This window comes from Myotis daubentonii, chromosome 7 (assembly GCF_963259705.1).
Source record: "Myotis daubentonii chromosome 7, mMyoDau2.1, whole genome shotgun sequence".
Taxonomy (NCBI): Eukaryota; Metazoa; Chordata; class Mammalia; order Chiroptera; family Vespertilionidae; genus Myotis; species Myotis daubentonii.
This window is the reverse complement of record NC_081846.1, coordinates 72,897,172-72,911,361: the sequence shown is the minus strand read 5'-3', so window position 1 is coordinate 72,911,361 and position 14,190 is coordinate 72,897,172. Positions and strand designations below refer to the sequence as shown.

Here is a 14,190-nt window from a genome sequence, read left to right as displayed (position 1 = left end):
GCCCATAGGGGACCAGGAAGCCTGAGGCATCCTGGCCCAGGATTGCGGGAGGCCGCTGGCCTGGTAGTGCTGTTTTCCTAGGGACTGGGGAAGAGGATGCTGTGTTGTGTGCTCTGAGAAAGCTTTGTTGTGGTGGAATGGGAGTGTGTAGTTTTGGAAATGTAGCTTTCCAAGGCCTGGGCTGGTGGGTGCTCCCAGTGGAGGGGAAAGGCCGTGGGACTGGCCTTCGTGCTCTTGGCCACTGATTTAGGGGAACCCCTTTCTTAAGCCACCGCCTCTTACTGGTCATGTGGCATGGCCTTAGACAGCTTTAACTCTGTTCCAGTACAAGATTTGAGCTGAGAGAAGGAGGCTTGGAGTATGCGTTGAATAAAATGGCAACATTCTGAAGGGAAGAGAAAAAGCAACCATCTTACAAGCAAAAAGAGAAAAAAAAAAGACTTAAATCTGAAAAACCCATTTGTCCAATGTTAATTATTATATGAGAGGTTGGGGGTGGGGGTTGGGGGTAAAGGGAGAGGATAAGACAAAGATGGCCCCCTAGCCTGTCTTTCAACTTCTTCATCTAAGTAAAGTGAAAACAAAACTCTTTATCATTGCACATTAAGATGGTAAAAGATAATAGGTAAATAAAGGTACCTTTTTTTGTTGGGTTACCATTACCATTCCTTGATGAGGGTAGTTCATGGTTCAGAACCTTCATCCACCATCATCAAAGTAAATTATTTCTTTATAGACATGGCCTACATCCCATTAGTGTCACCAGGGTCGGGGGATTAGGGAAAGGAAGCCAAGTGCACAGTATTCAGTAATACTAGTACTATCCACTAAAATGAGTTACAATTTATACAATGTTTACAACTCTGGCTGTCATAAAGCAGGCACTTACAATTTTCAACATCATCATCATAATTATTATTATAGAAATATTGTACTTCGTTAGCTGTCATAGAGGTTTCCTATCCTAGGCAACAAACCTATCTATATAAAAGCCTAATATGCAAAGTGTCACCTTGGGAGTTCAACCGACCGGGAGTTTGATAGCTCACTATGATGTGCACTGACCACCAGGGGGCGGCGTGGAATGAAGGAAGGCCCCGGCCGGCAGCTGGAAGCTAGGGAAAAAAGGCCCCAGCCAGCAGATGGAAGGCCCCGATCAGCCCCGATTGCTGGCCAAGCCTAGGGACCGTACCCATGTACAGATTTTGTGCACCGGGCCTCTAGTATTATCATAAACCCTTGGTGGTAAGTTAGTAAGTTATAGGAATGTGGGTGCAAGCATCAGAGGAGAATTCTTAGAATATAATTAGTATAACTGACATGCAATACAAATAATCTTCTGATATAAATTCAGTGTGAAAGTACTAGAAATTCAAATAAGGCAGACAGCTTTTCTCTATAGATACATCTTAATCTAGTTGATCAAATTACTTGGCATTTTTACGTCTATTGAATTGCTAGTTCCTAATAATGCAAAGATATGAGGACTTCGTTTGTACATCAATCACTTAGAAGGGATACATGCCATATATATTCTATTTGCTGTTGATAAAAATAGTATAGGTGTTGAGATTTTTCAAATATTTTAAATATTTGATATAGATTGTGAAATAATTTCAATGGCAATAAAATGTTCTTGTTTTTAAGAGCAGAAATAATTGCTGAAGCAAAGTGTCCCCGCTGAAAACTTAACAAGGGAAATGGTCAGCAGATGATGATGAAATAACAACAGACTATCTCATGCAAATATAAGAAAGTAGAAAGCATGTTAATTACAAAATATAGTTGGCAGTTAATCGTTCCACTGCTATTCAACTATTCTCATATCTATGCCTAGAGTGTTTTCAACAGTTTTAAAAATTAAACTCATTAAGTCAACTCATAAACAAAGAAGTCCAAAAGCAACTTTAAAAATACATTACTAATTTGTAAAATCTATGTCTTTAAATTTAGACATGAGATTATATTGGTTTTCTTATTTAAAGAAAAGGGGGGAAATTGTAACAAAAAATAAAAATGCAAAGGCAAGATAACAAATATTTTTGGCTCTTGGACTGAAAAAGATAATGATCAGTGAGGAAAAACGAGAAGTGAAGACAAATGAAATAGACCATACTACTGATGTTCTTTTTCATGTTAAAAAAAGAAAAAGCCTTTTCATCTTATTTGGATTGATTTGGAATGAGTAGTGATAATTTGGGGGCTAAAACAATCAACAATGCAGTCATTAAAACAAAAGGGTTATTTAGCATAATTCTAAAATAGGAATTTTTGTTTGTATTTACACATACATTTTTCTTAGGTCTCATGCTGAATGATATTTGATTGTTCTCTCTCCTGTCTTATTATTATTGAAACTAGAGGCCCGGTGCACAAATTTGTGCACTGGTGGGGTCCCTCTGGGTGGCCTGCCGAGATTGGGCCCCAGCTCACGCCCCCAGCCTTGCAGCCCCAGCTCTTGCCCCCAGCCTTACAACCCTACAGCCCCGCCTGGCACCCCCACCTTGGCCTGGTGCCGCCACCTCATCTGCTCCACCATCCTGCCTGCGGGGCAATTGATCAAGGCCCATCAGGGCCGGGCCCCCTGCCCGGCTCCCTCAGTGCCTGGTCACCGTCTGCGGGGCGATCGGCTGATGCCTGCAATGTTCCGTGCCACCCCCTGGTGGTCAGCACACATCATAGAAAGCGGTCAAACTCCCAGTTGAATGACCGCCCCAGGGATAATTTGCATATTAGGCTTTTATTATATAGGATGTGTAAGACGTCCATTTGATTATGTTCTGCTAACAGTGTACAAACTGAGTTAGATACAGGCCTTATCCCTTAGGAATTATTGTGGTTCAATAAGAACACAGAGACAAAAAAAAAAAAAAAGAACACAGAGACAAATATAAAGAAAATATAAAGATAAGGACAGAAATATCCCTACAGATATCAAATACATAAATAAAATATTCTGCATAAAAATAAAAAATAAGAATACCGTACTAATATTATAAATATGCGATAGGCACTGTGGTAGGCTCTGGAACATAGCACCACTGTAGGCCATCTCCAGCTACTTAAATAGTAATTTAAGATAAATGTGATAAATAAATGAGGCAATGAAATACAGGAAGTATTGGCTGATAGAATGCTGTTATGTAAAAAAAACAAAAAACACAATGCTGTTGTTTTTAAACTATAAGGCTGATTAACTATCTCTGTTGAGTATGTTTCACTACTTAATATTAGCTTACAAATGGTAATAACATACCACTACCCTTTTAGGTACATTGTTGTCATCTATATCTATACTAATAAAACCCTAGGTGGCCCTCGCGCCCTCGAGCCCTCACGCCCTCATGCAACACCCTCACATCATCAAAGATGGCCTCCCCCACTTTGTCACAAGATGGCCACCACAAGATGACCGGCAGGGGAGGGCAGTTGGGGCAATCAGGCCTGCAGGGGAGGGCAGTTGGAGGTAATCAGGCCTGCAGGGAGGGCAGTTGAGGGGGACCAGGCTGGCAAGGGAGGGCAGTTAGGGGTGACTGGGCTGACAGGGGAGGGCTGTTGGGGGTGAACAGGCCTGCAGCGGAGGAAAGTTAGGGGTGACCAGGCCTTCAGGGGAGGGAAGTTAGGGGTGACCGGGCCAGCAGGGGAGGGCATTTAGGGACAATCGGGCCAGCAGGGGAGCAGTTAGGCATAGATCAGGATGGCAGGGGAGTGGTTAGGGGGTGATCAGGATGGCAGGCAGCAGCAGTTAGGGGCAATCAGGCAAGCAGGCAGGTGAGTGGTTGGGAGCCAGCAGTCCTGGATTGTGAGAGGGATGTCCCAGATTGGAGAGGGTGCAGGCTGGGCTGAGGGACACCACCTTCTCCCCCCCCTCCCCGTGGATGAAATTCATGCATCGGGCCTCTAGTCCTATCTAATAAAAGACAAACACGGTAATTGACCATACCTTCACTATGCTTCCCATTGGCTAATCAGGGTGATATGCAAATTAACTGCCAACAAAGATAGTGGTTAACCGCCAACAAAGATGGCGGTTAATTTGCATAGGTAGGCACAATGATTGAAGGCGAAAGGGGAAGGACGGAAGAACAGTGATCTGAAACCCAGGCGGCAGGCAAAAGCCGGGTGGCAGAGCAAAGGCGGCCTGGCTGCCTTTGCCCTGGCCCCCGGCCCTGGATCGGAGAAACGGGAAGCTTTTGCCCACCCCCAGCTGGTGGTTGTGATCGGAAAGCCCGGGCCGCAGGTAAGGCGGCACCCCGGGACCCAGGAGCCAGCTTGCCTGCAGCCTGTGATCCTGATCACAAGGGCTTGGAGGCGGCTCCGGCCGAAACAGACACAGACAGGGACAGGGGCTAGCCTGCAGCCTCTGAAGCTGAGCACAGGCCCAGAGAGGAGAAGGCGGGCCTGCCTCCAGCAGAAGCAGCGCGGGTCACTTCCGCCTCCCACGGAATCAGCAGGAGTCCCTCCATGCTCCAGCAGAAGTGGCGTGACTCCCTCCCACCTCCCACGGAGCCAGCGCGGCTCCCTCCTGCCTCCCGTGGAAGCAGCGCAGCTCTGGGGGTGCACTGCGGTTCCTGCCAGCTCCCGCGGAAGCAGTGGGCAGCCTACTGCGCAATATTGCACAATGGGCTACTAGCTTTATTATAATTACACATACAACATCATAATAGCATTTTAATACAGCGACAGTATTTTTTTCTAAGTCTGACTTCTATATGACTAATCTCTTGGTGCTCCTATAGATATATTGTATTATTTAGTCATTCTTCATAGACTCAACTTTTCTATGTAGAACTGCTGGCATTTTCAATCTTTAAACCTCATTTCTTCTGGCCTAGTCAAGATGGTATCTTCAAACACCACTTTTTATCTAGATCCCTTGATCCTCCTATTATATATTTTTACATATTTAACATGTTCCCAACTCTTATACTTGTCCTGTATATGCTTTCTTTTCTTCCATGTCACTACTCTAATATGCTTTATTCTAGTTCCCTATCATCTCTCTTCTGAACATTCATCACTATTACTTGTTTTAGGTCACTAGCTCAAAATGAAAGGGGTCCGAAGAGAGTCACACATAAGTGGGTATTTTACATTGCAATGCTTGGCACCACAACCACCTCTCTTGCTTTTCCTTAAGGCCTCAGTGGCTACAGTGATTTACCATGAAGTTTTTACTGTGACAAGTGAGAGGCAGTGTCCCTTCTCCTTGTTTTCTTTTGTCAAAGGCTGCAAATGTCAGCAAAATGGTACTCAGCCCCTTAGGAAGCCCCGACACTCAAAAGCAGGCATCTCAACCCTCAGTTCTTCTCCTCTTTTTTCTCATTACAGCAGCAACCTAACATCTCACACATTGGAACAGAGGTTTTCTAAGATTTAACCTCCAATACTGCCTTCCCAACTTCCCTCTCTTGCTCTCAACAACTTCAGTTATAGGGCATTTTCTCTCAGGTATAGTACACATAATTAACACTAAATATATCTCAAATTAAGTAGTTACCTGTTATATTTAAGCTCTAAATTAAATAGAAAGTATATACAAAATTCCTTCTGTATTTACTCTCCTTTTTCTACCTACCTTACTCCATTAGATATTTATTTCACTGGGCAGAACCTGAGAACATGCCATTTAAAGATTATTTTTTTTAAATGACCAATTTAAGGAATCTAGAACACTCAAATGACTCTCTGCAATGCTTTCTACCTTCCTAAAGAATATGAAGAGTTGGGAGATATCTATGTGAAGAGGGAGCAATAAAGATTTCTGTATTCAGAGTATTTCATAATAATAAAGATCCAGAGTTTTCATACTTAATGTACCTGACACTCAAACACTGGTCAGGTTCAGTTTTGAAAGTTATTCAAAAGATTAGTTGATATTTTTCAAACTGAATAGCTAACTGGTTTATTATGGCTATAACTCTACTAACTGTATGCTTTTATATAATAAAAAAAAATAGGCGTTAATATAAGAATTCCTATTCTGTTTCCTGTGTCTTGGGAAAGGAATGCTCCTAGTCCCATTTATAAAAGTAGACATTATTGTTATCATCAAATCCTTGTTGGAAGTAGTAGAATATAAATATTTAATAAATAGAATTCAATTATCTTATGTTAAACATGATTATATAGCTTTTTTTTTTTTGGTTTAAACCGCAGTATATGAAAGTACCAGTAAGAATTATATTCAGAAATTAATGCTAGAATATAGAAATACTGTCACCATTTTACATATCCCCATAGTTTTTAGAAAATAAATTTGTTGGATAATTATTATGTTTTGAATTTACTACATAGAAATGCAGGAGGCAGATAATGATAATAGTGTTATTCTGTTTTCAGAGAAAAGCTTCCTGGATAAATATGGTGTTCACCACTCCGGAGAGAATAAATGAATTTCCCTGAAAGAAGCTCATGGGTGGATTTGTAATGGGAAAGAATTTGCGACTGAAATGAAATGAATACCGTCCGTTGAAGAATGGTATGTTTTGTGCTGTCTCCATATCACTCAGCTCTTTGTATGAGCGTGCATCCAGCACTTCCTCACTGCATACTAATGGGGTGCATTAAGCCTCATGATACTTTCATACCAATTCTGATAACTCTAAGAAAATAACTCCCACGGTGAGCATTTCAAAAATTCTACCATTTGAAATTCAGGTCAATTTAGTCTGAATATTCTTGTCCAAATGTGAATATATGTATAAAAATGTGAGCTGCAGGACAGATAGGTTCATATTCATACCTTCACTGAGCTTAAAATTGCTGTCTGGCATTCTGAATAGGCTGCCAGCTCTCAACATTCTCAAGAAAGTGTTACTTACTACAGTTTTCTTCGTCTGAATTATCACTGCAGTCATTTTGGCCATCACACCGCCAGTGATCTGGAATACAGTTGTTGTTTTTGCACTGGAATTCATGGGGTCCACAAGTTTTCTTATCTGTAATAGAAAGAACGAGAGTTTGCATTGTTGACTTCCATGAAAACCTCCCTGACAGTGTCCTCACTGCCAGGCCAATTCCAGGGCATATAACATTTCCTCAGAATCTGATTAAATTCTAACTCAGAAGGATTCCCTAGGAGAACTGAAGGCAGATAATGAATAATATTCATCTTTCTGTCTTGTTTTATGTTGTTACAGGTCATATTTTCATCACAAGCTAATTACAAAGCCATTGTTCAGATCACCTATACAAACTCAACACAAAGCCCCAATTAATGAAAACAAATGAACATCAAAATTATCCAAAACTTCCCTTCTCTTTAGCACACTCCCTCCCTATGCCACCTTCTATTTATGCTATAAAGCAGCAAAAGGAAATGGTTATCAATCAGACTCTGAGGGTGTCATCTTGTCTTTCTCCCCAAGGAGCTCTTATTCATAATCTCCCTATAGTCAGCTGCTCCAATTTCATAAATCATAATAGTGCACAACGTGCAAACCTTGACAATTAATAAAGTGCCATTTCACTGGAACAGCTAAACAATCTCAATGAGTATCAGGAGAGGTATTAACTCGCTCTTCACTTTACAAATGACAAAACAGAGACTCTTAGAAGTTTATGAACTTGATGAATTTTCACTACCATTAAATGGCACAGCCAATATAAAAAAGTATGCCTTTATTCCTGATTTAGTGCTTTTTTAGAACAAATCTATGTCCATATGAGCCAGTTTCAGAATGCATGTAATAGAAATTTTTTAATGTTTAGGTCATATATTTTAAAAATTTCTTTGAATAATATCTAATTGTACATAGTCTAAAACAGTACTTAAATTTTAACATGCATATTTATAAATCACTTGGGAATTGTGCTAAAATAGAGATAATGATTGAGTAAATCTGGATTTCTAACAAGCTCTTTAGTGATAACATTGTTCTTAGCAAGGTTCTAAATCAAGATGATATAAATTTAATAACATAAAAATAATAAAATTATACACACTAGTATACAAATTAAACACATTTCTTTCCCTTTCATATACTTAGATACACTCCTTATTCTCAGACATATTAAAAAAAAACAGTGAAATGTTTAACAATTTAGACTGGTGAAATAAATTAACTAAAGGAGAAGATCAGCTCTTTGGTGATAGTTGCTATACTTTACTTCAAAATGTGTATTATATAATTGAGATTCAAATAGGATTTTAAAAGCAAAAGTGATCCTATCTAATAATAGACAAAGATTGAAATTAACCGTACCTCTGCTATGCTTCCCATTGGCTAATCAGCGAGATATGCAAATTAACCACCAATAAAGATGGCGGCCGGCAGCCACACAGCTGAAGCGAGCAGGAGGCTTGCTTGCTCCAGCGATGGAGGAAGCCAAGGTTCCCCACACGCCGCGGCCGGGCTCTGAGCTCCACTCTAAGCAACAAAGTTGTAATTATAGAAGCTAAACAAACCCCAGAAACCTGCTTTCATCAGGCCGTGGCCTTAGAGCTGGAGCAGCAACAAAGTTTCAATTATAGAAGGTAAATAAATCCCACAATAAAAAAGAAAAAGAAAAAAGGAGAGGCTGGGAGCTTCAGTTGCCAGCGGGCTTGGCCATCCTGAAAACCCTCAGCCCCTCATCCAGACTGGCCAGGCACCCCAGTGGGGACCCCCACCCTAAAGGGGGTGTGGCCAGCCTGAAAACAACCATCAGCCCCTCATCCAGATTGGCCAGGCACCCCAGTGGGGACCCCCACCCTAAAGGGGGTGTGGCCAGCCTGAAAACAACCATCAGCCCCTCATCCAGGCTGGCCAGGCACCCCAGTGGGGACCCCCACCCTAAAGGGGGTGCAGGCAGCCTGAAAACAGCCATAAGCCCCTCATCCAGGCTGGCCAGGCACCCCAGTGGGGACCCCCACCCTGAAGGGGGTGTGACCAGCTGCAAACAGCCATCAGCCCCTCACCCCGAGTGGCCAGGCACCCAAGTGGGACCCCCACCCTGATCCGGAACATGCTTAAGGGCAAACGAGCCAGCCCCACCTGTCCACCAGGCTTCTATCCTATATAGTAAAAGGATAATATGCAAATTGACCCAAACAGCAGAAAGACTGGGAATGACTGGTCACTATGACACACACTGACCACCAGGGGGCAGACGCTCAATGCAGGAGCTGCCCCCTGGTTGTCAGTGAGCTCCCACAGGGGGAACTCTGCTCAGCCACAAGCCAGGCTGATGGCTGCCAGTACAGCGGTAGTGGCAGGAGCCTCTCCTGCCTCCTCAGCAGCACTAAGGATGTCCGACTGCAGCTTAGGTCTGCTCCCCACTGGCAAGTGGACATCCCCCGATGGCTGCCAGGCTGCCAGAGGGATGTCTGATTGCCAGCTTAGGCCCAATCCCCCAGGGAGCAGGCCTAAGCCAGCAGGTGGTCATCCCCCGAGGGGTCCCAGACTGTGAGAGGGCACAGGCTGGGCTGAAGGACGCCCCCCTCTTCCTAGTGCACAAATTTTTGTGCACTGGGCCTCTAGTTTATATATAATTATAAAAACTAAATAATGAACATCTTTTGAGAACTCAGTCTACCTCTTAGCTAAACATTTTCATAAATATGATCACACTAAATCTTTCTAACATCTGTAAGAGGTATTATTACATGCATTTAAATACACAAGAAACATAAGTTTTAGAGTTTAAGTTACTTCTCCAATCTTATAAAGCTATTATATGACAAAAGGGGAATTTATATACAGACCCCACTCCAGAATATTCTACATTTCTGTAGAAATTCGCATGATAGATATCAAATACATTTTTCAACTAAATAGATAGATGATAGATAGTTTAGATAGATAGATAGATGATAGGTAGATGATAGATAAATGATAGATACCCCCACATTCTCTTCCCTTTCTTCTTTCCTTTCTGCCTTCATGCCTGTCTACCTGCTAATGATGACTCAGAATGTAATGTGTGTCACTGTGTTGTATGCTATGTTTTATAATATATCCTTTTTGCCTGTGTCATAGATAGCTTTAAATTTTAAAATTTGCTTAATATCTATAGAATTTCTAATGTAGCATTCTACAAATCTCAGACAATCAAGAAATGTGTCAGAATGGTTGGAATTTGAACAATGACTATTAAAAATATAGGGTTTGGTACTAAACTACTTAAATGGTTACTTCATTTTAGTAAATAAAACAAACTCTTCTGAATCTATTACTTTATTTATAACATCGGTTTATGTATTCCTTGTCATGTGTTCCTTGCATTATTACTTTTAAAAAATGTTTTTATTGATTCTAAACAGGAAAGAAGGGAGTGGGAGAGAGAGAAACATCAAACTGAGATAGAAACATTGATCAGCTGCCACTACATTCCCCCTATTGGGGTTTGAGCCTACAACCCAGGCATGTGCCCTGACTGAGAGTCAAAACAACGATTTTTTTGGTGCATGGGATGATGCTCAACCAACAGAGTCACACTGGCCAGGGCTGGTTTCATTATTTTTAAATACTGTTTTAAATTTTTAGAATATATAATGTAAGAAAAATCAGACTGGACCAGATAAAGAGATCGTGTGACCTAGTATTAAAACATTGGCTCCAAGCAAATCTCCATGACTGCAAAGGTTAACAAGTGGTATTGAGTGTCAATACAATCCATTTTTTTTTTTTAGTTTTTTACCCTAAATCCTATTTGTATTTTTTTCTTTGTTTAAACGTTTGTATCATTTTTTGTGTTTGAAAGAGCTCTGTACTTATTTTTTAAGAACAAGTTACAGTTCATTTCTAAGGTGTTCATTTGGGGCATTCAGAAACAGTAACATGGAAAGGTTAATTGCCTTTTGTAAGGTCATTCAGATTTTATGTTTCCAAGTTATTTGGATCCATAACATTATTAATTAAAATTACAAATACAAACTATATCTGCATTTAAAATCTATATATATATATATATATATATATATATATATATATATATATATATATTATGATATTTTAATAAGAAAATGTATGAGCAGGGTCTAAAACAGTGGTTCTCAAGTTGGCTCTGCATTAAAATCACCTGGGGGATTTAAAAAATTCCTTGTCATTCCATATGTCACATCAATATAATCAGAGTCTCTGAGGTGGAGCCCCAACATCAGTATTTGTATTAAAGTTAGCCTGGTAATTCCAATGAACAGCCAAGATTGAAAATCAATGGCCCAGAACAGAATATATGTAATCCCACATTATAATACTCTCGTGTAATTAATATAAACTGTTCATAATATACAGAGTTTTCTATTAATTCATATTGTTAAATAGCATTGAAAAGTGTATTACTTTGGGTGTTGGAAATACAGAGAATGCAAATATAGCACAGTCGTGTGCTATTTAATAGAAATACATTCTGAGGATTATTAGCCAATTTTGTCACTGTGCAATCATAGAGTTTGCTTTCACAAACCGAGATGGTAAAGCCTACTGCACACATAGCTTACATGGTAGAGCCTACAGCTCTTACACTACAGACTATACAACATATCACTGTACAAAACTACAGAAGATAAAGTCAAGCACAAGAGGAAGTAATGCAATTAACAGATATAATAAACAGGAGATGTATGAGGCTGCCGCCACTGTAACATGGCACACTGTTTTACAACAAACATTTTTTATATAAGTAGAAAGAGTACACTCTAAAATAATGATTAAAAATATAATAAATACATAAACCAGTAATATAGTTGTCTACTATCAAGTACTATATGCTGTTCATAATTGTATGTGCTATACTTTCCTACAACAGGCAGAGCAGTATATTAGTTGATATCTGCAGCACTACAAACACCTGAGAAGTGTGTTGCATTGTGACATTAGTTGATAGGAATTTTTCAGCTCCATTATAGTATTATGGGAATAACCATATGTGGTCCATCCTTGTTTAAAACATCATTACATGGCATATGAATATATTTGAAAACTGTTATTGCTGTTCATTATGCCTTCACATTAATTGTAGATATTAATAAAAGTGTATGCTCCCAGAATGGTGGGGTAAAGGACCGGCAAAGTGTAAAACTCTATGTAGAATACGCTGCAATACTTTTGGTTCTTGTATATGTGGGATGGGATATTTCTGAAAAGAGACACAAGAATCTGTTGACAGCGATGCTTTTGGATCAAGAACTGGGGAAGTGGACTGGGAAATGAGGTAAAAGAGAATTCAGTTTCTCTTTATACTGAAAGGTGTTAAAAGGAATTGACAAAGTCCTGGAAGTAAAAGTGAATTTGGGGAAGCCATATGACTCAAGGTCAGCAGATATGCTTAATTATATTTTAATAGATTGGCAATACCAAAAATAAAACTTTAAAACCTTTTACAATGGTATCAATAAAATGATTAATACCTATGAATAAAACTTTTAAAATTTGCATAAGACGTTCATACTGGAAACTATACAACATTGCTGAGAGAAATTGAATAATGCCTAAGAAAATGCAGTGCTAGGTCACTCACATAGACTAGAAAACTCAGAATTGTTAAAATTTTCTCTCAATTAAAATATAGAACTAATGCAAAACTTATCAAAATTCCAGCAAGTTATTTTGAAAGGAACAAATTATTCTGAAATTATCTTGAAATGAAAAGTATCTGGAATAATCAACCAATATTGAAAAAGAACAAAGTTGGAGAATTTACAGTACCTGATTTCAAGAGTTATAATAAGGCTACAGTAATCACAAGAGTGCAGTGTTGAACAAAATGAAACCAGAAATACAGGCATACATATGTGATCAAATGATTTTCAGAAAGATCTCGCCAATTTAATGCAGAAAGGAAAAGTCCCTTTCAGCCCATATAGCTATATAGTTGAAACAAGTGGCTATCAATATGAAAAACATAAATCTTAACCTATCATATTTTATTGCTTTACACACACAAAAATCAGAGATTATTATAAGTACTAGAGGCCCGGTGCATAAAAATTTGTGCACTCTGGGGGGGAGAGGGGGGGTCCTTCAGAAGGCCTGTGCCCTCTCCCAGTCTGGGACCCCTTGGGAGATAACGACCTGCTGGCTTAGGCCTGCTCCCGGGTGGCAGAGGGCAGGCCCAATCCCTAGGTGCAGCCCCTGGTTGGGCTCAAAGCAGGGCTGATTGGGGAATTGGGGCACCACCTCCAGTCATGCACAGAGCAGGGTGGATCGGGAGGTTGCGATGCCACCCCTAGTCACGCTCAGGGTAGGGCCTATTGGAGGGTTGGGGCGTTGCCCCATCACACTCAAGGCAGGGTGGATGGGGAGGTTGCAGCACCACACCCTGTCACACACAGAGAAGGGTCGATCAGGGAGTTGGGGAGCTCCCCCAAGTCATGCACAGAGCAGGGCCCATCAGGGGGGTTGGGGAGCTCCCCCCTGTTACTCACAGAGTAGGGCCGATAGGGGAGTTGGGGCACCGCCCCCTGTCACACACAGAGCAGGGCCCATCAGGGGGTTGGGGCGCCACACCCTGTCACACTCAGGGCAAGGCTGATGGGGAGGTTATGGCTCTACCCCATCACACACAGAGCAGGGCCTGTGGGGGGCGGTTGGGGAGCTTCCCTCTATCACCCACAGAGCAGGGCCGATCAGGGGTTTGGGGCGCCGCCACTGTCACACTCAGGGCAGGGCCAATGGGCGGTTATGGCTCTACCCCGTCACACACAGAGCAGGGCCAGTGGGGGGGGGGGGGGGGAGGGTGCCACACGCTGTCACACACAGAGCCGCAGGGTGATCAGGGGGTTGGGGAGCTCCCCTTTAGCAGGCACAGAGCAGGGCTGATCAGGGGGTTGAGGTGCCTTCCGCTGTCATGAACAGAGCAGGGCAGATAGGGAGGTTGTGGCCCCGCCTCCTGTCACACACAGAGCCGCAGGGTGATCAGGGGGTTTGGGCGCTGCCCCCTGTCTTGCTGATACCGGTGCCGGGAGGCCTTGCGGCTCCGCTGATCCTGGTGCTGGGAGGCATATTACCCTTTTACTATATAGGATAGAGGCCTGGTGCACAGGTGGAGGCCAGCTGGTTTGCCCTGAATGGTGTCCCGGATCAGGGTTGGGGTCTCCCTTGGGTGCCTGGCCAGCCTGGGTGAGGGGATGATTGCTGTTTGCAGCTGGTCACACACCCTTCAGGGTGGGGGTCCCCACTGGGGTGCCTGGTCAGTCTGGGTGAGGGGTGAGGGCTGTTTTCAGGCTGGCGGGTGACTGAAGCTCCCAACCGCTCCTTTTTTTCT

At 41.8% G+C, this 14,190-nt stretch overlaps 1 protein-coding gene across 1 annotated transcript in view; it reads right to left on the bottom strand.

Annotated features, from left to right (window-relative positions):
- LRP1B (LDL receptor related protein 1B) overlaps nucleotides 1-14,190 on the bottom strand; it is a 924,684-nt gene that overhangs the window by 146,239 nt on the left and 764,255 nt on the right. Inside the window, exon 63 of the mRNA XM_059704885.1 lies at nucleotides 6,825-6,941. Within this exon, the coding sequence (XP_059560868.1) occupies nucleotides 6,825-6,941 (117 nt within the window). The remainder of the gene's footprint in view (nucleotides 1-6,824; nucleotides 6,942-14,190) is intronic.